Source organism: Eucyclogobius newberryi, unplaced genomic scaffold (assembly GCF_026437365.1).
Source record: "Eucyclogobius newberryi isolate DKJ021-1_F unplaced genomic scaffold, fEucNew1.0.hap1 SCAF_346, whole genome shotgun sequence".
NCBI classification, from domain to species: Eukaryota; Metazoa; Chordata; class Actinopteri; order Gobiiformes; family Gobiidae; genus Eucyclogobius; species Eucyclogobius newberryi.
Window position 1 is genome coordinate 47,501 of NW_027315997.1, and position 25,208 is coordinate 72,708.

The 25,208-nt window shown below is 48.6% G+C and overlaps 1 protein-coding gene across 1 annotated transcript in view; it reads right to left on the reverse strand.

Annotated features, from left to right (window-relative positions):
- Positions 1-22,770, reverse strand: part of LOC140375888 (protein inscuteable homolog) — a 32,397-nt gene extending 9,627 nt beyond the window's left edge. The window contains exon 1 of the mRNA XM_072461933.1: positions 22,725-22,770. Coding sequence (XP_072318034.1) covers positions 22,725-22,765 — 41 coding nt within the window. The 5' untranslated portion in view covers positions 22,766-22,770. The remainder of the gene's footprint in view (positions 1-22,724) is intronic.
- Between the last annotated feature and the right edge of the window lie 2,438 nt (positions 22,771-25,208).

Genomic DNA, 25,208 nt, shown 5'->3' on the forward strand with positions numbered 1-25,208 from the left:
GCGTGTAGACTGTAAAGTGAGGCGTGTAGACTGAGGCGTGTAGACTGTAAAGTGAGGCGTGTAGACTGTAAAGTGAGGCGTGTAGCCTGTAAAGTGAGGCGTGTGGACTGTAAAGTGAGGAGTGTAGACTGTAAAGTGAGGCGTGTAGACTGTAAAGTGAGGCGTGTAGACTGTAAAGCGAGGCGTGTAGACTGTAAAGTGAGTTGTGTGGACTGTAAAGTGACGCGTGTAGACTGTAAAGTGAGGCGTGTAGCCTGTAAAGTGAGGCGTGTGGACTGTAAAGTGAGGAGTGTAGACTGTAAAGTGAGGCGTGTAGCCTGTAAAGTGAGGCGTGTGGACTGTAAAGTGAGGAGTGTAGACTGTAAAGTGAGGCGTGTAGCCTGTAAAGTGAGGCGTGTGGACTGTAAAGTGAGGAGTGTAGACTGTAAAGTGAGGCGTGTAGACTGTAAAGCGAGGCGTGTAGACTGTAAAGTGAGTTGTGTGGACTGTAAAGTGACGCGTGTAGACTGTAAAATGAGGCGTGTAGACAGTAAAGTGAGGCGTGTAGACTGTAAAGTGAGTTGTGTGGACTGTAAAGTGAGGCGTGTAGACTGTAAAGTGAGGCGTGTAGACAGTAAAGTGAGGCGTGTAGACTGTAAAATGAGGCGTGTAGACTGTAAAGTGAGGCGTGTAGACTGTAAAGTGAGGCGTGTAGACTGTAAAGTGAGTTGTGTGGACTGTAAAGTGAGGCGTGTAGACTGTAAAGTGAGTTGTGTGGACTGTAAAGTGAGGCGTGTAGACTGTAAAATGAGGCGTGTAGACTGTAAAGTGAGTTGTGTGGACTGTAAAGTGAGGCGTGTAGACTGTAAAATGAGGCGTGTGGACTGTAAAGTGAGGCGTGTAGACTGTAAAATGAGGCGTGTAGACTGTAAAGTGAGGCGTGTAGACTGTAAAGTGAGTTGTGTGGACTGTAAAGTGAGGCGTGTAGACTGTAAACTGAGGCGTGTAGACTGTAAAGTGAGTTGTGTGGACTGTAAAGTGAGGCGTGTGGATTGTAAAGTGAGGCGTGTAGACTGTAAAGTGAGGCGTGTAGACTGTAAAGTGAGGCGTGTGGACTGTAAAGTGTAGACTGTAAAGTGAGTTGTGTGGACTGTAAAGTGAGGCGTGTGGATTGTAAAGTGAGGCGTGTAGACTGTAAAGTGAGTTGTGTGGACTGTAAAGTGAGGCGTGTGGATTGTAAAGTGAGGCGTGTAGACTGTAAAGTGAGGCGTGTAGACTGAAAAGTGTGGACTGTAAAGTGAGGCGTGTAGACTGTAAAGTGAGGCGTGTAGATTGTAAAGTGAGGCGTGTAGACTGTAAAGTGAGGCGTGTAGACTGTAAAGTGAGGCGTGAAAACTGTAAAGTGAGCGTGTGGACTGTAAAGTGAGGCGTGTGGACTGTAGAGTGAGGCGTGTAAGTTGTAAAGTGAGGCGTGTGGACTGTAAAGTAAGGCGTGTAGACTGTAAAGTGTGGACTGTAAAGTGAGGCGTGTAGACTGTAAAGTGAGGCGTGTAGACTGTAAAGTGTGGACTGTAAATTGAGGCGTATAGACTGTAAAGTGAGGCGTGTAGACTGTAAAGTGAGGCGTGTAGACTGTAAAGTGAGGCGTGTAAACTGTTAAGTGAGGCGTGTAGACTGTAAAGTGAGGCGTGTAGACTGTAAAGTGAGGAGTGTAGACTGTAAAGTGAGTTGTGTGGACTGGAAAGTGCGGCGTGTAGACTGTTAAGTGAGGCGTGTGGACTGTAAAGTGACGCGTGTAGACTGTAAAGTGAGGCGTGTAGACTGTAAAGTGTGGACTGTAAAGTGAGGCGTGTAGACTGTAAAGTGAGGCGTGTAGACTGTAAAGTGTGGACTGTAAATTGAGGCGTATAGACTGTAAAGTGAGGCGTGTAGACTGTAAAGTGAGGCGTGTAGACTGTAAAGTGAGGCGTGTAAACTGTTAAGTGAGGCGTGTAGACTGTAAAGCGAGGCGTGTAGACTGTAAAGTGAGGAGTGTAGACTGTAAAGTGAGTTGTGTGGACTGGAAAGTGCGGCGTGTAGACTGTTAAGTGAGGCGTGTGGACTGTAAAGTGACGCGTGTAGACTGTAAAGTGAGGCGTGTAGCCTGTAAACTGAGGCGTGTGGACTGTAAAGTGAGGAGTGTAGACTGTAAAGTGAGGCGTGTAGCCTGTAAAGTGAGGCGTGTGGACTGTAAAGTGAGGAGTGTAGACTGTAAAGTGAGGCGTGTAGACTGTAAAGCGAGGCGTGTAGACTGTAAAGTGAGTTGTGTGGACTGTAAAGTGACGCGAGTAGACTGTAAAATGAGGCGTGTAGACAGTAAAGTGAGGCGTGTAGACTGTAAAGTTAGTTGTGTGGACTGTAAAGTGAGGCGTGTAGACTGTAAAGTGAGGCGTGTAGACAGTAAAGTGAGGCGTGTAGACTGTAAAATGAGGCGTGTAGACTGTAAAGTGAGGCGTGTAGACTGTAAAATGAGGCGTGTAGACTGTAAAGTGAATTGTGTGGACTGTAAAGTGAGGCGTGTAGACTGTAAAATGAGGCGTTTAGACTGTAAAGTGAGGCGTGTAGACTGTAAAATGAGGCGTGTAGACTGTAAATTGAGGCGTGTAGACTGTAAAGTGAGTTGTGTGGACTGTAAAGTGAGGCGTGTAGACTGTAAAGTGAGGCGTGTAGACTGTAAAGTGAGTTTTGTGGACTGTAAAGTGAGGCGTGTGGATTGTAAAGTGAGGCGTGTGGACTGTAAAGTGAGGCGTGTTGACTGTAAAGTGAAGACTGTAAAGTGAGTTGTGTGGATTGTAAAGTGAGGCGTGTTGACTGTAAAGTGAGGCGTGTAGACTGTAAAGTGAGGCGTGTAGACTGTAAAGTGTGGACTGTAAAGTGAGGCGTGTAGACTGTAAATGGAGGCGTGTAGACTGTAAAGTGAGGCGTGTCGACTGAAAAGTGTGGACTGTAAAGTGAGGCGTGTAGACTGTAAAGTGAGGCGTGTAGATTGTAAAGTGAGGCGTGTAGACTGTAAAGTGAGGCGTGTAGACTGTAAAGTGAGGCGTGAAAACTGTAAAGTGAGCGTGTGGACTGTAAAGTGAGGCGTGTGGACTGTAAAGTGAGGGTTGTAAACTGTAAAGTGAGGCGTGTAAACTGTAAAGTGAGGCGTCTGGACTGTAAAGTGAGGCGTGTAGACTGTAAAGTGAGGCGTGTAGACTGTAAAGTGAGGCGTGTGGATTGTAAAGTGTGGACTGTAAAGTGAGGCCTGTAGACTGTAAAGTGAGGCGTGTAGACTGTAAAGTGTGGACTGTAAAGTGAGGCGTGTGGACTGTAAAGTGAGGCGTGTGGACTGTAAAGTGAGGCGTGTAGACTGTAAAGTGAGGCGTGTAGACAGTAAAGTGAGGCGTGTATACTGTAAAATGAGGCGTGTAGACTGTAAAGTGAGGCGTGTAGACTGTAAAGTGAGTTGTGTTGACTGTAAAGTGAGTTGTGTGGACTGTAAAGTGAGGCGTGTAGACTGTAAAGTGAGTTGTGTGGACTGATAGTGAGGCGTGTAGACTGGAAAGTGAGGCGTTTAGACTGTAAAGTGAGTTGTGTTGACTGTAAAGTGAGTTGTGTGGACTGTAAAGTGAGGCGTGTAGACTGTAAAGTGAGTTGTGTGGACTGATAGTGAGGTGTGTAGACTGTAAAGTGAGGCGTGTAGACTGTAAAATGAGGCGTTTAGACTGTAAAGTGAGGCGTGTAGACTGTAAAATGAGGCGTGTAGACTGTAAAGTGAGGCGTGTGGACTGTAAAGTGAGGCGTGTAGACTGTAAAGTGAGGCGTATAGACTGTAAAGTGAGGCGTGTAGACTGTAAAGTGAGGCGTGTGGACTGTAAAGTGAGGAGTGTAGACTGTAAAGTGAGGCGTGTAGCCTGTAAAGTGAGGCGTGTGGACTGTAAAGTGAGGAGTGTAGACTGTAAAGTGAGGCGTGTAGACTGTAAAGCGAGGCGTGTAGACTGTAAAGTGAGTTGTGTGGACTGTAAAGTGACGCGTGTAGACTGTAAAATGAGGCGTGTAGACAGTAAAGTGAGGCGTGTAGACTGTAAAGTGAGTTGTGTGGACTGTAAAGTGAGGCGTGTAGACTGTAAAGTGAGGCGTGTAGACAGTAAAGTGAGGCGTGTAGACTGTAAAATGAGGCGTGTAGACTGTAAAGTGAGGCGTGTAGACTGTAAAGTGAGGCGTGTAGACTGTAAAGCGAGGCGTGTAGACTGTAAAGTGAGTTGTGTGGACTGTAAAGTGACGCGTGTAGCCTGTAAAGTGAGGCGTGTGGACTGTAAAGTGAGGAGTGTAGACTGTAAAGTGAGGCGTGTAGACTGTAAAGCGAGGCGTGTAGACTGTAAAGTGAGTTGTGTGGACTGTAAAGTGACGCGTGTAGACTGTAAAATGAGGCGTGTAGACAGTAAAGTGAGGCGTGTAGACTGTAAAGTGAGTTGTGTGGACTGTAAAGTGAGGCGTGTAGACTGTAAAGTGAGGCGTGTAGACAGTAAAGTGAGGCGTGTAGACTGTAAAATGAGGCGTGTAGACTGTAAAGTGAGGCGTGTAGACTGTAAAGTGAGGCGTGTAGACTGTAAAGTGAGTTGTGTGGACTGTAAAGTGAGGCGTGTAGACTGTAAAGTGAGTTGTGTGGACTGTAAAGTGAGGCGTGTAGACTGTAAAATGAGGCGTGTAGACTGTAAAGTGAGTTGTGTGGACTGTAAAGTGAGGCGTGTAGACTGTAAAATGAGGCGTGTGGACTGTAAAGTGAGGCGTGTAGACTGTAAAATGAGGCGTGTAGACTGTAAAGTGAGGCGTGTAGACTGTAAAGTGAGTTGTGTGGACTGTAAAGTGAGGCGTGTAGACTGTAAACTGAGGCGTGTAGACTGTAAAGTGAGTTGTGTGGACTGTAAAGTGAGGCGTGTGGATTGTAAAGTGAGGCGTGTAGACTGTAAAGTGAGGCGTGTGGACTGTAAAGTGTAGACTGTAAAGTGAGTTGTGTGGACTGTAAAGTGAGGCGTGTGGATTGTAAAGTGAGGCGTGTAGACTGTAAAGTGAGTTGTGTGGACTGTAAAGTGAGGCGTGTGGATTGTAAAGTGAGGCGTGTAGACTGTAAAGTGAGGCGTGTAGACTGAAAAGTGTGGACTGTAAAGTGAGGCGTGTAGACTGTAAAGTGAGGCGTGTAGATTGTAAAGTGAGGCGTGTAGACTGTAAAGTGAGGCGTGTAGACTGTAAAGTGAGGCGTGAAAACTGTAAAGTGAGCGTGTGGACTGTAAAGTGAGGCGTGTGGACTGTAGAGTGAGGCGTGTAAGTTGTAAAGTGAGGCGTGTGGACTGTAAAGTAAGGCGTGTAGACTGTAAAGTGTGGACTGTAAAGTGAGGCGTGTAGACTGTAAAGTGAGGCGTGTAGACTGTAAAGTGTGGACTGTAAATTGAGGCGTATAGACTGTAAAGTGAGGCGTGTAGACTGTAAAGTGAGGCGTGTAGACTGTAAAGTGAGGCGTGTAAACTGTTAAGTGAGGCGTGTAGACTGTAAAGTGAGGCGTGTAGACTGTAAAGTGAGGAGTGTAGACTGTAAAGTGAGTTGTGTGGACTGGAAAGTGCGGCGTGTAGACTGTTAAGTGAGGCGTGTGGACTGTAAAGTGACGCGTGTAGACTGTAAAGTGAGGCGTGTAGACTGTAAAGTGTGGACTGTAAAGTGAGGCGTGTAGACTGTAAAGTGAGGCGTGTAGACTGTAAAGTGTGGACTGTAAATTGAGGCGTATAGACTGTAAAGTGAGGCGTGTAGACTGTAAAGTGAGGCGTGTAGACTGTAAAGTGAGGCGTGTAAACTGTTAAGTGAGGCGTGTAGACTGTAAAGTGAGGCGTGTAGACTGTAAAGTGAGGAGTGTAGACTGTAAAGTGAGTTGTGTGGACTGGAAAGTGCGGCGTGTAGACTGTTAAGTGAGGCGTGTGGACTGTAAAGTGACGCGTGTAGACTGTAAAGTGAGGCGTGTAGCCTGTAAAGTGAGGCGTGTGGACTGTAAAGTGAGGAGTGTAGACTGTAAAGTGAGGCGTGTAGCCTGTAAAGTGAGGCGTGTGGACTGTAAAGTGAGGAGTGTAGACTGTAAAGTGAGGCGTGTAGACTTTAAAGCGAGGCGTGTAGACTGTAAAGTGAGTTGTGTGGACTGTAAAGTGACGCGAGTAGACTGTAAAATGAGGCGTGTAGACAGTAAAGTGAGGCGTGTAGACTGTAAAGTGAGTTGTGTGGACTGTAAAGTGAGGCGTGTAGACTGTAAAGTGAGGCGTGTAGACAGTAAAGTGAGGCGTGTAGACTGTAAAATGAGGCGTGTAGACTGTAAAGTGAGGCGTGTAGACTGTAAAATGAGGCGTGTAGACTGTAAAGTGAATTGTGTGGACTGTAAAGTGAGGCGTGTAGACTGTAAAATGAGGCGTTTAGACTGTAAAGTGAGGCGTGTAGACTGTAAAATGAGGCGTGTAGACTGTAAATTGAGGCGTGTAGACTGTAAAGTGAGTTGTGTGGACTGTAAAGTGAGGCGTGTAGACTGTAAAGTGAGGCGTGTAGACTGTAAAGTGAGTTTTGTGGACTGTAAAGTGAGGCGTGTGGATTGTAAAGTGAGGCGTGTGGACTGTAAAGTGAGGCGTGTTGACTGTAAAGTGAAGACTGTAAAGTGAGTTGTGTGGATTGTAAAGTGAGGCGTGTTGACTGTAAAGTGAGGCGTGTAGACTGTAAAGTGAGGCGTGTAGACTGTAAAGTGTGGACTGTAAAGTGAGGCGTGTAGACTGTAAATGGAGGCGTGTAGACTGTAAAGTGAGGCGTGTCGACTGAAAAGTGTGGACTGTAAAGTGAGGCGTGTAGACTGTAAAGTGAGGCGTGTAGATTGTAAAGTGAGGCGTGTAGACTGTAAAGTGAGGCGTGTAGACTGTAAAGTGAGGCGTGAAAACTGTAAAGTGAGCGTGTGGACTGTAAAGTGAGGCGTGTGGACTGTAAAGTGAGGGTTGTAAACTGTAAAGTGAGGCGTGTAAACTGTAAAGTGAGGCGTCTGGACTGTAAAGTGAGGCGTGTAGACTGTAAAGTGAGGCGTGTAGACTGTAAAGTGAGGCGTGTGGATTGTAAAGTGTGGACTGTAAAGTGAGGCCTGTAGACTGTAAAGTGAGGCGTGTAGACTGTAAAGTGTGGACTGTAAAGTGAGGCGTGTGGACTGTAAAGTGAGGCGTGTGGACTGTAAAGTGAGGCGTGTAGACTGTAAAGTGAGACTTGTAGACAGTAAAGTGAGGCGTGTATACTGTAAAATGAGGCGTGTAGACTGTAAAGTGAGGCGTGTAGACTGTAAAGTGAGTTGTGTTGACTGTAAAGTGAGTTGTGTGGACTGTAAAGTGAGGCGTGTAGACTGTAAAGTGAGTTGTGTGGACTGATAGTGAGGCGTGTAGACTGGAAAGTGAGGCGTTTAGACTGTAAAGTGAGTTGTGTTGACTGTAAAGTGAGTTGTGTGGACTGTAAAGTGAGGCGTGTAGACTGTAAAGTGAGTTGTGTGGACTGATAGTGAGGTGTGTAGACTGTAAAGTGAGGCGTGTAGACTGTAAAATGAGGCGTTTAGACTGTAAAGTGAGGCGTGTAGACTGTAAAATGAGGCGTGTAGACTGTAAAGTGAGGCGTGTGGACTGTAAAGTGAGGCGTGTAGACTGTAAAGTGAGGCGTATAGACTGTAAAGTGAGGCGTGTAGACTGTAAAGTGAGGCGTGTAGACTGTAAAGTGAGGCGTGTGGACTGTAAAGTGAGGTGTGTAGACTGTAAAGTGAGTTGTATAGACTTTAAAGTGAGGCGTGTAGACTGTAAAGTGAGGCGTGTAGACTGTAAAGTGAGGCGTGTAGACTGTAAAGTGAGGCGTGTAGACTGTAAAGTGAGGTGTGTAGACTGTAAAGCGAGGCGTGTAGACTGTAAAGTGAGTTGTATAGACTTTAAAGTGAGGCGTGTAGACTGTAAAATGAGGCGTTTAGACTGTAAAGTTAGGCGTGTAGACTGTAAAATGAGGCGTGTGGACTGTAAAGTGAGGCGTGTAAGTTGTAAAGTGAGGCGTGTGGACTGTAAAGTAAGGCGTGTAGACTGTAAAGTGTGGACTGTAAAGTGAGGCGTGTAGACTGTAAAGTGAGGCGTGTAGACTGTAAAGTGTGGACTGTAAATTGAGGCGTATAGACTGTAAAGTGAGGCGTGTAGACTGTAAAGTGAGGCGTGTAGACTGTAAAGTGAGGCGTGTAAACTGTTAAGTGAGGCGTGTAGACTGTAAAGTGAGGCGTGTAGACTGTAAAGTGAGGAGTGTAGACTGTAAAGTGAGTTGTGTGGACTGGAAAGTGCGGCGTGTAGACTGTTAAGTGAGGCGTGTGGACTGTAAAGTGACGCGTGTAGACTGTAAAGTGAGGCGTGTAGACTGTAAAGTGTGGACTGTAAAGTGAGGCGTGTAGACTGTAAAGTGAGGCGTGTAGACTGTAAAGTGTGGACTGTAAATTGAGGCGTATAGACTGTAAAGTGAGGCGTGTAGACTGTAAAGTGAGGCGTGTAGACTGTAAAGTGAGGCGTGTAAACTGTTAAGTGAGGCGTGTAGACTGTAAAGTGAGGCGTGTAGACTGTAAAGTGAGGAGTGTAGACTGTAAAGTGAGTTGTGTGGACTGGAAAGTGCGGCGTGTAGACTGTTAAGTGAGGCGTGTGGACTGTAAAGTGACGCGTGTAGACTGTAAAGTGAGGCGTGTAGCCTGTAAAGTGAGGCGTGTGGACTGTAAAGTGAGGAGTGTAGACTGTAAAGTGAGGCGTGTAGCCTGTAAAGTGAGGCGTGTGGACTGTAAAGTGAGGAGTGTAGACTGTAAAGTGAGGCGTGTAGACTTTAAAGCGAGGCGTGTAGACTGTAAAGTGAGTTGTGTGGACTGTAAAGTGACGCGAGTAGACTGTAAAATGAGGCGTGTAGACAGTAAAGTGAGGCGTGTAGACTGTAAAGTGAGTTGTGTGGACTGTAAAGTGAGGCGTGTAGACTGTAAAGTGAGGCGTGTAGACAGTAAAGTGAGGCGTGTAGACTGTAAAATGAGGCGTGTAGACTGTAAAGTGAGGCGTGTAGACTGTAAAATGAGGCGTGTAGACTGTAAAGTGAATTGTGTGGACTGTAAAGTGAGGCGTGTAGACTGTAAAATGAGGCGTTTAGACTGTAAAGTGAGGCGTGTAGACTGTAAAATGAGGCGTGTAGACTGTAAATTGAGGCGTGTAGACTGTAAAGTGAGTTGTGTGGACTGTAAAGTGAGGCGTGTAGACTGTAAAGTGAGGCGTGTAGACTGTAAAGTGAGTTTTGTGGACTGTAAAGTGAGGCGTGTGGATTGTAAAGTGAGGCGTGTGGACTGTAAAGTGAGGCGTGTTGACTGTAAAGTGAAGACTGTAAAGTGAGTTGTGTGGATTGTAAAGTGAGGCGTGTTGACTGTAAAGTGAGGCGTGTAGACTGTAAAGTGAGGCGTGTAGACTGTAAAGTGTGGACTGTAAAGTGAGGCGTGTAGACTGTAAATGGAGGCGTGTAGACTGTAAAGTGAGGCGTGTCGACTGAAAAGTGTGGACTGTAAAGTGAGGCGTGTAGACTGTAAAGTGAGGCGTGTAGATTGTAAAGTGAGGCGTGTAGACTGTAAAGTGAGGCGTGTAGACTGTAAAGTGAGGCGTGAAAACTGTAAAGTGAGCGTGTGGACTGTAAAGTGAGGCGTGTGGACTGTAAAGTGAGGGTTGTAAACTGTAAAGTGAGGCGTGTAAACTGTAAAGTGAGGCGTCTGGACTGTAAAGTGAGGCGTGTAGACTGTAAAGTGAGGCGTGTAGACTGTAAAGTGAGGCGTGTGGATTGTAAAGTGTGGACTGTAAAGTGAGGCCTGTAGACTGTAAAGTGAGGCGTGTAGACTGTAAAGTGTGGACTGTAAAGTGAGGCGTGTGGACTGTAAAGTGAGGCGTGTGGACTGTAAAGTGAGGCGTGTAGACTGTAAAGTGAGACGTGTAGACAGTAAAGTGAGGCGTGTATACTGTAAAATGAGGCGTGTAGACTGTAAAGTGAGGCGTGTAGACTGTAAAGTGAGTTGTGTTGACTGTAAAGTGAGTTGTGTGGACTGTAAAGTGAGGCGTGTAGACTGTAAAGTGAGTTGTGTGGACTGATAGTGAGGCGTGTAGACTGGAAAGTGAGGCGTTTAGACTGTAAAGTGAGTTGTGTTGACTGTAAAGTGAGTTGTGTGGACTGTAAAGTGAGGCGTGTAGACTGTAAAGTGAGTTGTGTGGACTGATAGTGAGGTGTGTAGACTGTAAAGTGAGGCGTGTAGACTGTAAAATGAGGCGTTTAGACTGTAAAGTGAGGCGTGTAGACTGTAAAATGAGGCGTGTAGACTGTAAAGTGAGGCGTGTGGACTGTAAAGTGAGGCGTGTAGACTGTAAAGTGAGGCGTATAGACTGTAAAGTGAGGCGTGTAGACTGTAAAGTGAGGCGTGTAGACTGTAAAGTGAGGCGTGTGGACTGTAAAGTGAGGTGTGTAGACTGTAAAGTGAGTTGTATAGACTTTAAAGTGAGGCGTGTAGACTGTAAAGTGAGGCGTGTAGACTGTAAAGTGAGGCGTGTAGACTGTAAAGTGAGGCGTGTAGACTGTAAAGTGAGGTGTGTAGACTGTAAAGCGAGGCGTGTAGACTGTAAAGTGAGTTGTATAGACTTTAAAGTGAGGCGTGTAGACTGTAAAATGAGGCGTTTAGACTGTAAAGTTAGGCGTGTAGACTGTAAAATGAGGCGTGTGGACTGTAAAGTGAGGCGTGTAGACTGTAAAGTTAGGCGTATAGACTGTAAAGTGAGGCGTATAGACTGTAAAGTGAGGTGTGTAGACTGTAAAGTGAGTTGTATAGACTTTAAAGTGAGGCGTGTAGACTGTAAAGTGAGGCGTGTAGACTGTAAAGTGAGGCGTGTAGACTGTAAAGTGAGGCGTGTAGACTGTAAAGTGAGGCGTGTAGACTGTAAAGTGAGGCGTGTAGACTGTAAAGTGAGGCGTGTAGACTGTAAAGTGAGGTGTGTAGACTGTAAAGTGAGGCGTGTAGACTGTAAAGTGAGGCGTGTAGACTGTAAAGTGAGGCGTGTAGACTGAGGCGTGTAGACTGTAAAGTGAGGCGTGTAGACTGTAAAGTGAGGCGTGTAGACTGTAAAGTGAGGTGTGTAGACTGTAAAGTGAGGCGTGTAGACTGTAAAGTGAGGCGTGTAGACTGTAAAGTGAGGCGTGTAGACTGTAAAGTGAGGCGTGTAGACTGTAAAGTGAGTTGTGTAGACTGTAAAGTGAGGCGTGTGGACTGTAAAGTGAGTTGTGTAGACTGTAAAGTGAGGCGTGTAGACTGTAAAGTGAGGCGTGTAGACTGTAAAGTGAGTTGTGTAGACTGTAAAGTGAGGCGTGTGGACTGTAAAGTGAGTTGTGTAGACTGTAAAGTGAGGCGTGTAGACTGTAAAGTGAGTTGTGTAGACTGTAAAGTGAGGCGTGTAGACTGTAAAGTGAGGTGTGTAGACTGTAAAGTGAGGCGTGTAGACTGTAAAGTGAGGCGTGTAGACTGTTAAGTGAGGCGTGTAGACTGTAAAGTGAGATGTGTAGACTGTAAAGTGAGGCGTGTAGACTGTAAAGTGAGGCGTGTAGACTGTAAAGTGAGGCGTGTAGACTGTAAAGTGAGGCGTGTAGACTGTAAAGTGAGGCGTGTAGACTGTAAAGTGAGTTGTGTAGACTGTAAAGTGAGGCGTGTAGACTGTAAAGTGAGGCGTGTAGACTGTAAAGTGAGGCGTGTAGACTGTAAAGTGAGGCGTGTAGACTGTAAAGTGAGGCGTGTAGACTGTAAAGTGAGGTGTGTAGACTGTAAAGTGAGGTGTGTAGACTGTAAAGTGAGGCGTGTAGACTGTAAAGTGAGGTGTGTAGACTGTAAAGTGAGGTGTGTAGACTGTAAAGTGAGGCGTGTAGACTGTAAAGTGAGGCGTGTAGACTGTAAAGTGAGGCGTGTAGACTTCAAAGCGCGGCGTCTGTGGCGGGTTTAATGACCTGGAGCGTGGGAGAATCTGCTTCTGTCACTTTTATAGATCCATAATCCATAAGCGCCTCAAACCCACGGCTCGTATCGACGGGAAAGTGTCCAAACAAGCAGCACAAACAAGGAAACAAACGATTCCCCAACGATTCACAGAGGAATGACAAACGAGACGCAGCGTTTAACGAGGAAACGCTAACGAGGAGCGAGTGGGCGGGGCTAACGAGGGGAGCAGCTCACTAAAGTCTGCATTTCACTGTCAGAGGATTAAAGCTCATATTTGTGTCTCAAAGCCAAAACACTTTTCTGCTGTAAATGTTAATTAGTCTTACGCTTAGTTAAATTTAGATTAAAGTCATTTGCAAAAGTACAAATGTCTCTTTGGAGTAAATGTTGAGTTCAAAGCTTTTCTCGCTCAGGACAGTTTTTATATAACGATGATTTAATTAGTCAAATCAATTGACGATTATCCATGATCTTGTTTCCTTAATATAAAAGTGTTTCCTCTTCTGTCTGAAGACAGTGTCCCCTGGAGGACGCTCACATGTGTCTGAGGACAGTGTCCCCTGGAGGACGCTCACGTGTGTCTGAGGACAGTGTCCCCTGGAGGACGCTCACGTGTGTCTGAGGACAGTGTCCCCTGGAGGACGCTCACGTGTGTCTGAGGACAGTGTCCCCTGGAGGACACTCACATGTGTCTGAGGACAGTGTCCCCTGGAGGACGCTCTCATGTGTCTGAAGACAGTGTCCCCTGGAGGACGCTCACATGTGTCTGAGGACAGTGTCCCCTGGAGGACGCTCACATGTGTCTGAGGACAGTGTCCCCTGGAGGACGCTCACATGTGTCTGAGGACAGTGTCCCCTGGAGGACGCTCACATATGTCTGAGGACAGTGTCCCCTGGAGGACGCTCACATGTGTCTGAGGACAGTGTCCCCTGGAGGACGCTCACATGTGTATGAGGACAGTGTCCCCTGGAGGACACTCACGTGTGTCTGAGGACAGTGTCCCCTGGAGGACGCTCTCATGTGTCTGAGGACAGTGTCCCCTGGAGGACACTCACGTGTGTCTGAGGACAGTGTCCCCTGGAGGACTCTCAAATGTGTATGAGGACAGTGTCCCCTGGAGGACGCTCACGTGTGTCCGAGGACAGTGTCCCCTGGAGGACGCTCACATGTGTCTGAGGACAGTGTCCCCTGGAGGACGCTCACATGTGTCTGAGGACAGTGTCCCCTGGAGGACGCTCACATGTGTCTGAGGACAGTGTCCCCTGGAGGACGCTCACATGTGTCTGAGGACAGTGTCCCCTGGAGGACGCTCACATGTGTCTGAGGACAGTGTCCCCTGGAGGACGCTCACGTGTGTCTGAGGACAGTGTCCCCTGGAGGACGCTCACGTGTGTCTGAGGACAGTGTCCCCTGGAGGACGCTCACATGTGTATGAGGACAGTGTCCCCTGGAGGACACTCACGTGTGTCTGAGGACAGTGTCCCCTGGAGGACGCTCTCATGTGTCTGAGGACAGTGTCCCCTGGAGGACACTCACGTGTGTCTGAGGACAGTGTCCCCTGGAGGACGCTCACATGTGTCTGAGGACAGTGTCCCCTGGAGGAAGCTCACATGTGTCTGAGGACAGTGTCCCCTGGAGGACGCTCACATGTGTCCCCTGGAGGACGCTCACATGTGTCTGAGGACAGTGTCCCCTGGAGGACGCTCTTATGTGTCTGAGGACAGTGTCCCCTGGAGGACGCTCACATGTGTCTGAGGACAGTGTCCCCTGGAGGACGCTCTCGTGTGTCTGAGGACAGTGTCCCCTGGAGGACGCTCACGTGTGTCTGAGGACAGTGTCCCCTGGAGGACGCTCACGTGTGTCTGAGGACAGTGTCCCCTGGAGGACGTTCACATGTGTCCGAGGACTGTGTCCCCTGGAGGACGCTCACATGTGTCCGAGGACAGTGTCCCCTGGAGGACGTTCACATGTGTCCGAGGACAGTGTCCCCTGGAGGACGTTCACATGTGTCTGAGGACAGTGTCCCCTGGAGGACGCTCACATGTGTCTGAGGACAGTGTCCCCTGGAGGACGCTCTCATGTGTCTGAGGACAGTGTCCCCTGGAGGACGCTCACATGTGTCTGAGGACAGTGTCCCCTGGAGGACGCTCACATGTGTCTGAGGACAGTGTCCCCTGGAGGACGCTCACATGTGTCTGAGGACAGTGTCCCCTGGAGGACGCTCACATGTGTCTGAGGACAGTGTCCCCTGGAGGACGCTCACATGTGTCTGAGGACAGTGTCCCCTGGAGGACGCTCACGTGTGTCTGAGGACAGTGTCCCCTGGAGGACGCTCACGTGTGTCTGAGGACAGTGTCCCCTGGAGGACGCTCACGTGTGTCTGAGGACAGTGTCCCCTGGAGGACGCTCACGTGTGTCTGAGGACAGTGTCCCCTGGAGGACGCTCACGTGTGTCTGAGGACAGTGTCCCCTGGAGGACGCTCACATGTGTCTGAGGACAGTGTCCCCTGGAGGACGCTCACATGTGTCTGAGGACAGTGTCCCCTGGAGGACGCTCTCATGTGTCTGAGGACAGTGTCCCCTGGAGGACGCTCACATGTGTCTGAGGACAGTGTCCCCTGGAGGACGCTCACATGTGTCTGAGGACAGTGTCCCCTGGAGGACGCTCACATGTGTCTGAGGACAGCGTCCCCTGGAGGACGCTCACATGTGTCTGAGGACAGTGTCCCCTGGAGGAAGCTCACATATGTCTGAGGACAGTGTCCCCTGGAGGACGCTCACATGTGTCTGAGGACAGTGTCCCCTGGAGGACGCTCACATGTGTATGAGGACAGTGTCCCCTGGAGGACACTCACGTGTGTCTGAGGACAGTGTCCCCTGGAGGACACTCACGTGTGTCTGAGGACAGTGTCCCCTGGAGGACTCTAAAATGTGTATGAGGACAGTGTCCCCTGGAGGACGCTCACGTGTGTCCGAGGACAGTGTCCCCTGGAGGACGCTCACATGTGTCTGAGGACAGTGTCCCCTGGAGGACGCTCACATGTGTCTGAGGACAGTGTCCCCTGGAGGACGCTCACATGTGTCTGAGGACAGCGTCCCCTGGAGGATGCTCTCATGTGTCTGAGGACAGTGTCCCCTGGAGGACGCTCACATGTGTCTGAGGACAGTGTCCACTGGAGGACGCTCACATGTGTCTGAGGACAGTGTCCCCTGGAGGACGCTCACATGTGTCTGAGGACAGTGTCCCCTGGAGGACGCTCACATGTGTCTGAGGACAGTGTCCCCTGGAGGACGCTCACATATGTCTGAGGACAGTGTCCCCTGGAGGACGCTCACATGTGTCTGAGGACAGTGTCCCCTGGAGGACGCTCACATGTGTATGAGGACAGTGTCCCCTGGAGGACACTCACGTGTGTCTGAGGACAGTGTCCCCTGGAGGACGCTCTCATGTGTCTGAGGACAGTGTCCCCTGGAGGACTCTCACGTGTGTCTGAGGACAGTGTCCCCTGGAGGACTCTCAAATGTGTATGAGGACAGTGTCCCCTGGAGGACGCTCACGTGTGTCCGAGGACAGTGTCCCCTGGAGGACGCTCACATGTGTCTGAGGACAGTGTCCCCTGGAGGATGCTCACATGTGTCTGAGGACAGTGTCCCCTGGAGGACGCTCACATGTGTCTGAGGACAGTGTCCACTGGAGGACGCTCACATGTGTCTGAGGACAGTGTCCCCTGGAGGACGCTCACATGTGTCTGAGGACAGTGTCCCCTGGAGGACGCTCACATGTGTCTGAGGACAGTGTCCCCTGGAGGACGCTCACATGTGTCTGAGGACAGTGTCCCCTGGAGGACGCTCTCATGTGTCTGAGGACAGTGTCCCCTGGAGGACGCTCACATGTGTCTGAGGACAGTGTCCCCTGGAGGACGCTCACATGTGTCTGAGGACAGTGTCCCCTGGAGGACGCTCTCATGTGTCTGAGGACAGTGTCCCCTGGAGGACGCTCACATGTGTCTGAGGACAGTGTCCCCTGGAGGACGCTCACATGTGTCTGAGGACAGTGTCCCCTGGAGGACGCTCAAATGTGTCTGAGGACAGTGTCCCCTGGAGGACGCTCACATGTGTCTGAGGACAGTGTCCCCTGGAGGACGCTCACGTGTGTCTGAGGACAGTGTCCCCTGGAGGACGCTCTCGTGTGTCTGAGGACAGTGTCCCCTGGAGGACGCTCACGTGTGTCTGAGGACAGTGTCCCCTGGAGGACGCTCACGTGTGTCTGAGGACAGTGTCCCCTGGAGGACGTTCACGTGTGTCCGAGGACAGTGTCCCCTGGAGGACGCTCACATGTGTCCGAGGACAGTGTCCCCTGGAGGACGTTCACATGTGTCCGAGGACAGTGTCCCCTGGAGGACGTTCACATGTGTCCGAGGACAGTGTCCCCTGGAGGACGCTCACATGTGTCCGAGGACAGTGTCCCCTGGAGGACGCTCTCATGTGTCCGAGGACAGTGTCCCCTGGAGGACGCTCACATGTGTCTGAGGACAGTGTCCCCTGGAGTACGCTCACATGTGTCTGAGGACAGTGTCCCCTGGAGGACGCTCACATGTGTCTGAGGACAGTGTCCCCTGGAGGACGCTCACATGTGTCTGAGGACAGTGTCCCCTGGAGGACGCCCACATGTGTCTGAGGACAGTGTCCCCTGGAGGACGCCCACGTGTGTCTGAGGACAGTGTCCCCTGGAGGACGCTCACGTGTGTCTGAGGACAGTGTCCCCTGGAGGACGCTCACGTGTGTCTGAGGACAGTGTCCCCTGGAGGACGCTCACGTGTGTCTGAGGACAGTGTCCCCTGGAGGACGCTCACGTGTGTCTGAGGACAGTGTCCCCTGGAGGACGCTCACGTGTGTCTGAGGACAGTGTCCCCTGGAGGACGCTCACGTGTGTCTGAGGACAGTGTCCCCTGGAGGACGCTCACATGTGTCTGAGGACAGTGTCCCCTGGAGGACGCTCACATGTGTCTGAGGACAGTGTCCCCTGGAGGACGCTCTCATGTGTCTGAGGACAGTGTCCCCTGGAGGACGCTCACATGTGTCTGAGGACAGTGTCCCCTGGAGGACGCTCACATGTGTCTGAGGACAGTGTCCCCTGGAGGACGCTCACATGTGTCTGAGGACAGCGTCCCCTGGAGGACGCTCACATGTGTCTGAGGACAGTGTCCCCTGGAGGAAGCTCACATGTGTCTGAGGACAGCGTCCCCTGGAGGACGCTCACATGTGTCTGAGGACAGCGTCCCCTGGAGGACGCTCACATGTGTCTGAGGACAGTGTCCCCTGGAGGACGCTCACGTGTGTCTGAGGACAGTGTCCCCTGGAGGACGCTCACGTGTGTCTGAGGACAGTGTCCCCTGGAGGACGCTCACGTGTGTCTGAGGACAGTGTCCCCTGGAGGACGCTCTCGTGTGTCTGAGGACAGTGCCCCCTGGAGGACGCTCACGTGTGTCTGAGGACAGTGCCCCCTGGAGGACGCTCACGTGTGTCTGAGGACAGTGTCCCCTGGAGGACGCTCACGTGTGTCTGAGGACAGTGTCCCCTGGAGGACGCTCACGTGTGTCTGAGGACAGTGTCCCCTGGAGGACGCTCACGTGTGTCTGAGGACAGTGTCCCCTGGAGGACGCTCAGATGTGTCTGAGGACAGTGTCCCCTGGAGGACGCTCACATGTGTCTGAGGACAGTGTCCCCTGGAGGACGCTCACGTGTGTCTGAGGACAGTGTCCCCTGGAGGACGCTCACGTGTGTCTGAGGACAGTGTCCCCTGGAGGACGCTCACGTGTGTCTGAGGACAGTGTCCCCTGGAGGACGCTCACGTGTGTCTGAGGACAGTGTCCCCTGGAGGACGCTCTCTTGTGTCTGAGGACAGTGCCCCCTGGAGGACGCTCACGTGTGTCTGAGGACAGTGTCCCCTGGAGGACGCTCACGTGTGTCTGAGGACAGTGTCCCCTGGAGGACGCTCACGTGTGTCTGAGGACAGTGTCCCCTGGAGGACGCTCTCGTGTGTCTGAGGACAGTGTCCCCTGGAGGACGCTCACGTGTGTCTGAGGACAGTGTCCCCTGGAGGACGCTCACGTGTGTCTGAGGACAGTGTCCTCTGGAGGACGCTCACGTGTGTCTGAGGACAGTGTCCCCTGGAGGACGCTCACGTGTGTCTGAGGACAGTGTCCTCTGGAGGACGCTCACGTGTGTCTGAGGACAGTGTCCCCTGGAGGACGCTCACGTGTGTCTGAGGACAGTGTCCCCTGGAGGACGCTCACGTGTGTCTGAGGACAGTGTCCCCTGGAGGACGCTCACGTGTGTCTGAGGACAGTGTCCCCTGGAGGACGCTCACGTGTGTCTGAGGACAGTGTCCCCTGGAGGACGCTCACGTGAGAGAGAGAAGTGGAGGTAAACGCTGTGTTTTTCAGATTCAACACAAACATGGAGGACTTTCTCAGAACTGATCCAGGATCATCATCCTCTCATCCACACAGAGGTCAGAGGTCAAACAATCCATGTATAACAAAGGCTAAAGAGGTTATCGCCATGGCAACTACAGCTCCATCATGTGACTGTCAAAGTCTGAACAAACTAAGCTTCATTTTCATGTAAAGACTTTGACAATTGGACTGTTTAGTCCTGGTTTAGACCTGGTTTAGACCTGGTTTAGTCCTGGTTTAGTCCTGGTTTAGACCTGGTTTAGTCCTGGTTTAGTCCTGGTTTAGTACTGGTTTAGTCCTGGTTTAGTCCTGGTTTAGTCTGGTTTAGTCTGGTTTAGTCTGGTTTAGTCCTGGTTTAGTCCTGGTTTAGTCCTGGTTTAGTCTGGTTTAGTCTGGTTTAGTCCTGGTTTAGTCCTGGTTTAGTCTGGTTTAGTCTGGTTTAGTCTGGTTTAGTCCTGGTTTAGTCCTGGTTTAGTCCTGGTTTAGTCTGGTTTAGTCTGGTTTAGTCCTGGTTTAGTCCTGGTTTAGTCCTGGTTTAGTCCTGGTTTAGTCTGGTTTAGTCTGGTTTAGTCCTGGTTTAGACCTGGTTTAGTCCTGGTTTAGTCCTGGTTTAGTCCTGGTTTAGACCTGGTTTAGTCCTGGTTTAGTCCTGGTTTAGTCTGGTTTAGTCTGGTTTAGTCTGGTTTAGTCCGGGTTTAGTCCTGGTTTAGTCCTGGTTTAGCCCTGGTTTAGTCTGGTTTAGTCTGGTTTTGTCCTGGTTTAGTCTGGTTTAGTCTGGTTTAGTCCTGGTTTAGATTTGGTTTAGTCCTGGTTTAGTCCTGGTTTAGTCCTGGTTTGGACCTGGTTTAGTCCTGGTTTAGTCCTGGTTTAGTCCTGGTTTAGTCCTGGTTTAGTCCCGGTTTAGACCCGGTTTAGTCTGGTTTAGTCTGTTTTAGTCCTGGTTTAGTCCTGGTTTTGACCTGGTTTAGACCTGGTTTAGTCCTGGTTTAGTCCTGGTTTAGACCTGGTTTAGTCCTGGTTTAGTCCTGGCTTAGTCTGGTTTAGTCTGGTTTAGTCCTGGTTTAGTCTGGTTTAGTCCTGGTTCAGACCTGGTTTAGACCTGGTTTAGTCCTGGTTTAGTCCTGGTTTGGTCTTGGTTTAGTCCTGGTTTAGACCTGGTTTAGTCCTGGTTTAGTCCTGGTTTAGTCCTGGTTTAGTCCTGGTTTAGACCTGGTTTAGTCCTGGTTTAGTCTGGTTTAGTCCTGGTTTAGACCTGGTTTAGACCTGGTTTAGTCCTGGTTTAGTCCTGGTTTAGTCCTGGTTTAGACCTGGTTCAGACCTGGTTTAGTCCTGGTTTAGTCTGGTTTAGTCCTGGTTTAGTCCTGGTTAAGACCTGGTTTAGTCCTGGTTTAGTCCTGGTTTAGTCCTGGTTTAGTCTGGTTTAGTCTGGTTTAGTCCTGGTTTAGTCTGATTTAGTCCTGGTTTAGACCTGGTTCAGACCTGGTTTAGTCCTGGTTTAGTCTGGTTTAGTCCTGGTTTAGTCTGGTTCTGACCTGGTTTAGTCCTGGTTTAGTCCTGGTTTAGTCCTGGTTTAGGCCTGGTTTAGTCCTGGTTTAGTCTGGTTTATTCCTGGTTTAGTCCTGGTTTAGTCCTGGTTTAGTCTGGTTTAGTCTGGTTTAGTCCTGGTTTAGTCCTGGTTAAGACCTGGTTTAGTCCTGGTTTAGTCCTGGTTTAGTCTGGTATAGTCCTGGTTTAGACCTGGTTTAGACCTGGTTTAGTCCTGGTTTAGTCCTGGTTTAGTCCTGGTTTAGTCTGGTTTAGTCCTGGTTTGGACCTGGTTTAGACTTGATTTAGTCCTGGTTAAAACCTGGTTTAGTCCTGGTTTAGTCCTGGTTTAGTCCTGGTTTAGTCTGGTTTAGTCAGGTTTAGTCCTGGTTTAGTCCTGGTTAAGACCTGGTTTAGTCCTGGTTTAGTCCTGGTTTAGTCCTGGTTTAGTCTGGTTTAGTCCTGGTTTAGTCCTGGTTTAGACCTGGTTTAGTCCTGGTTTAGTCCTGGTTAAGACCTGGTTTAGTCCTGGTGTAGTCTGGTTTAGTCTGGTTTAGTCCTGGTTTAGTGCTGGTTAAGACCTGGTTTAGTCCTGGTTAAGACCTGGTTTAGTCCTGGTTTAGTCCTGGTTTAGTCTGGTTTAGTCCTGGTTTAGACCTGGTCTAGACCTGGTTTAGTCCTGGTTTAGTCCTGGTTTAGTCCTGGTTTAGTCTGGTTTAGTCCTGGTTTAGACCTGGTTTAGACCTGGTTTAGTCCTGGTTTAGTCCTGGTTTAGTCCTGGTTTAGTCTTGGTTTAGTCCTGGTTTAGACCTGGTTTAGTCCTGGTTAAGTCTGGTTTAGTCCTGGTTTAGACCTGGTTTAGACCTGGTTTAGTCCTGGTTTAGTCCTGGTTTAGTCCTGGTTTAGTCTGGTTTAGTCCTGGTTTAGACCTGGTTTAGTCCTGGTTTAGTCTGATTTAGTCCTGGTTTAGACCTGGTTTAGACCTGGTTTAGTCCTGGTTTAGTCCTGGTTTAGTCCTGGTTTAGTCTGGTTTAGTCCTGGTTTAGACCTGGTTTAGACCTGGTTTAGTCCTGGTTAAGACCTGGTTTAGTCCTGGTTTAGTCCTGGTTTAGTCCTGGTTTAGTCTGGTTTAGTCTGGTTTAGTCCTGGTTTAGTCCTGGTTAAGACCTGGTTTAGTCCTGGTTTAGTCCTGGTTTAGTCTGGTTTAGTCCTGGTTTAGACCTGGTTTAGACCTGGTTTAGTCCTGGTTTAGTCCTACTTTAGTCCTGGTTTAGTCTGGTTTAGTCTGGTTTAGTCCTGGTTTGGACCTGGTTTAGACTTGATTTAGTCCTGGTTAAAACCTGGTTTAGTCCTGGTTTAGTCCTGGTTTAGTCCTGGTTTAGTCTGGTTTAGTCAGGTTTAGTCCTGGTTTAGTCCTACTTTAGTCCTGGTTTAGTCCTGGTTTAGTCCTAGTTTAGTCCTGGTTTAGTCTGATTTAGTCCTGGTTTAGACCTGGTTCAGACCTGGTTTAGTCTGGTTTAGTCCTGGTTTAGTCCTGGTTTAGTCCTGGTTTAGTCCTGGTTTAGTCCTGGTTTAGTCCTGGTTTAGTCTGGTTTAGTCTGGTTTAGTCCTGGTTTAGTCTGATTTAGTCCTGGTTTAGACCTGGTTCAGACCTGGTTTAGTCTGGTTTAGTCTGGTTTAGTCTGGTTTAGTCCTGGTTTAGTCCTGGTTTAGTCCTGGTTTAGTCCTGGTTTAGTCTGGTTTAGTCCTGGTTTAGACCTGGTTTGGACCTGGTTTAGTCCTGGTTTAGTCTTGGTTTAGTCTGGTTTAGTCTGGTTTAGTCTGGTTTAGTCCTGCTTTAGTCCTGGTTTAGTCCTGGTTTAGTCTGGTTTAGTCCTGGTTTAGTCCTGGTTAAGACCTGGTTAAGACCTGGTTTAGTCTGGTTTAGTCCTGGTTTAGTCCTGGTTAAGACCTGGTTTGGTCCTGGTTTAGTCCTAGTTTAGTCCTGGTTTAGTCTGATTTAGTCCTGGTTTAGACCTGGTTCAGACCTGGTTTAGTCTGGTTTAGTCCTGGTTTAGTCCTGGTTAAGACCTGGTTTAGTCCTGGTTTAGTCCTGGTTTAGTCCTGGTTTAGTCCTGGTTTAGTCTGGTTTAGTCCTGGTTTAGTCTGGTTTAGTCCTGGTTTAGTCCTGGTTAAGACCTGGTTTGGTCCTGGTTTAGTCCTAGTTTAGTCCTGGTTTAGTCTGATTTAGTCCTGGTTTAGACCTGGTTCAGACCTGGTTTAGTCTGGTTTAGTCCTGGTTTAGTCCTGGTTAAGACCTGGTTTAGTCCTGGTTTAGTCCTGGTTTAGTCCTGGTTTAGTCCTGGTTTAGTCTGGTTTAGTCTGGTTTAGTCCTGGTTTAGTCTGATTTAGTCCTGGTTTAGACCTGGTTCAGACCTGGTTTAGTCTGGTTTAGTCCTGGTTTAGTCCTGGTTAAGACCTGGTTTAGTCCTGGTTTAGTCCTGGTTTAGTCCTGGTTTAGTCCTGGTTTAGTCTGGTTTAGTCTGGTTTAGTCCTGGTTTAGTCTGATTTAGTCCTGGTTTAGACCTGGTTCAGACCTGGTTTAGTCTGGTTTAGTCCTGGTTTAGTCTGGTTTAGTCCTGGTTTAGTCCTGGTTTAGTCCTGGTTTAGTCCTGGTTTAGTCCTGGTTTAGTCTGGTTCTGACCTGGAGGGCGAGGAGCAGGTGGAGCTGTGAGGAGACGCCATCGTCTGGATCTAGAACAGAAAATAAAAATCACACTTTTGTGATTAAAACACATTAGAGTGACAGGAGTGACAGGAGTGACAGGAGTGACAGGAGTGACAGGAGTGACAGGAGTGACAGGAGTGACAGGAGTGACAGGAGTGACAGGAGTGACAGGAGTGCATCGTCTTTGGGTCCAGAGTGTATTTGTCTTTTATACTTTTATCTCTCTCTCTTCTCTCTGAGAAGTGCAATACTGTCATACCCATGTGCAATACTGTCATACCCATGTGCAATACTGTCATACCCATGTGCAATACTGTCAAACCCATGTGCAATACTGTTATACCCATGTGCAATACTGTCATACCCATGTGCAATACTGTCATACCCATGTGCAATACTGTCATACCCATGTGCAATACTGTCATACCCATGCGCAATACTGTTATACCCATGTGCAATACTGTGATACCCATGTGCAATACTGTTATACCCATGTGCAATACTGTCCCATGTGCAATACTGTCATACCCATGTGCAATACTGTCCCATGTAAAATACTGTTATACCCATGTGCAATTCTGTGATACCCATGTGCAATACTGTTATACCCATGTGCAATACTGTCCCATGTGCAATACTGTCATACCCATGTGCAATACTGTCCCATGTAAAATACTGTTATACCCATGTGCAATTCTGTCATACCCATGTGCAATACTGTCATACCCATGTGCAATTCTGTCCCATGTGCAATACTGTCATACCCATGTGCAATACTGTCATACCCATGTGCAATACTGTTATACCCATGTGCAATACTGTCATACCCATGTGCAATACTGTCATACCCATGTGCAATACTGTGATACCCATGTGCAATACTGTTATACCCATGTGCAATTCTGTCCCATGTGCAATACTGTCATACCCATGTGCAATACTGTCATACCCATGTGCAATTCTGTGATACCCATGTGCAATACTGTTATACCCATGTGCAATACTGTCCCATGTGCAATACTGTCATACCCATGTGCAATACTGTCCCATGTAAAATACTGTTATACCCATGTGCAATTCTGTCATACCCATGTGCAATACTGTCATAGCCATGTGCAATTCTGTCCCATGTGCAATACTGTCATACCCATGTGCAATACTGTCATACCCATGTGCAATACTGTCATACCCATGTGCAATTCTGTCCCATGTGCAATACTGTCATACCCATGTGCAATACTGTCCCATGTGCAATACTGTCATACCCATGTGCAATACTGTCATACCCATGTGCAATACTGTCATACCCATGTGCAATACTGTCATACCCATGCGCAATACTGTTATACCCATGTGCAATACTGTGATACCCATGTGCAATACTGTTATACCCATGTGCAATACTGTCCCATGTGCAATACTGTCATACCCATGTGCAATACTGTCCCATGTAAAATACTGTTATACCCATGTGCAATTCTGTGATACCCATGTGCAATACTGTTATACCCATGTGCAATACTGTCCCATGTGCAATACTGTCATACCCATGTGCAATACTGTCCCATGTAAAATACTGTTATACCCATGTGCAATTCTGTCCCATGTGCAATACTGTCATACCCATGTGCAATTCTGTCCCATGTGCAATACTGTCATACCCATGTGCAATACTGTCCCATGTGCAATACTGTCATACCCATGTGCAATACTGTCCCATGTAAAATACTGTTATACCCATGTGCAATTCTGTGATACCCATGTGCAATACTGTTATACCCATGTGCAATACTGTCCCATGTGCAATACTGTCATACCCATGTGCAATACTGTCCCATGTAAAATACTGTTATACCCATGTGCAATTCTGTCATACCCATGTGCAATACTGTCATACCCATGTGCAATTCTGTCCCATGTGCAATACTGTCATACCCATGTGCAATACTGTCATACCCATGTGCAATACTGTTATACCCATGTGCAATACTGTCATACCCATGTGCAATACTGTCATACCCATGTGCAATACTGTCATACCCATGTGCAATACTGTCATACCCATGCGCAATACTGTTATACCCATGTGCAATACTGTGATACCCATGTGCAATACTGTTATACCCATGTGCAATACTGTCCCATGTGCAATACTGTCATACCCATGTGCAATACTGTCCCATGTAAAATACTGTTATACCCATGTGCAATTCTGTGATACCCATGTGCAATACTGTTAAACCCATGTGCAATACTGTCCCATGTGCAATACTGTCATACCCATGTGCAATACTGTCCCATGTAAAATACTGTTATACCCATGTGCAATTCTGTCATACCCATGTGCAATACTGTCATACCCATGTGCAATTCTGTCCCATGTGCAATACTGTCATACCCATGTGCAATACTGTCATACCCATGTGCAATACTGTCATACCCATGTGCAATTCTGTCCCA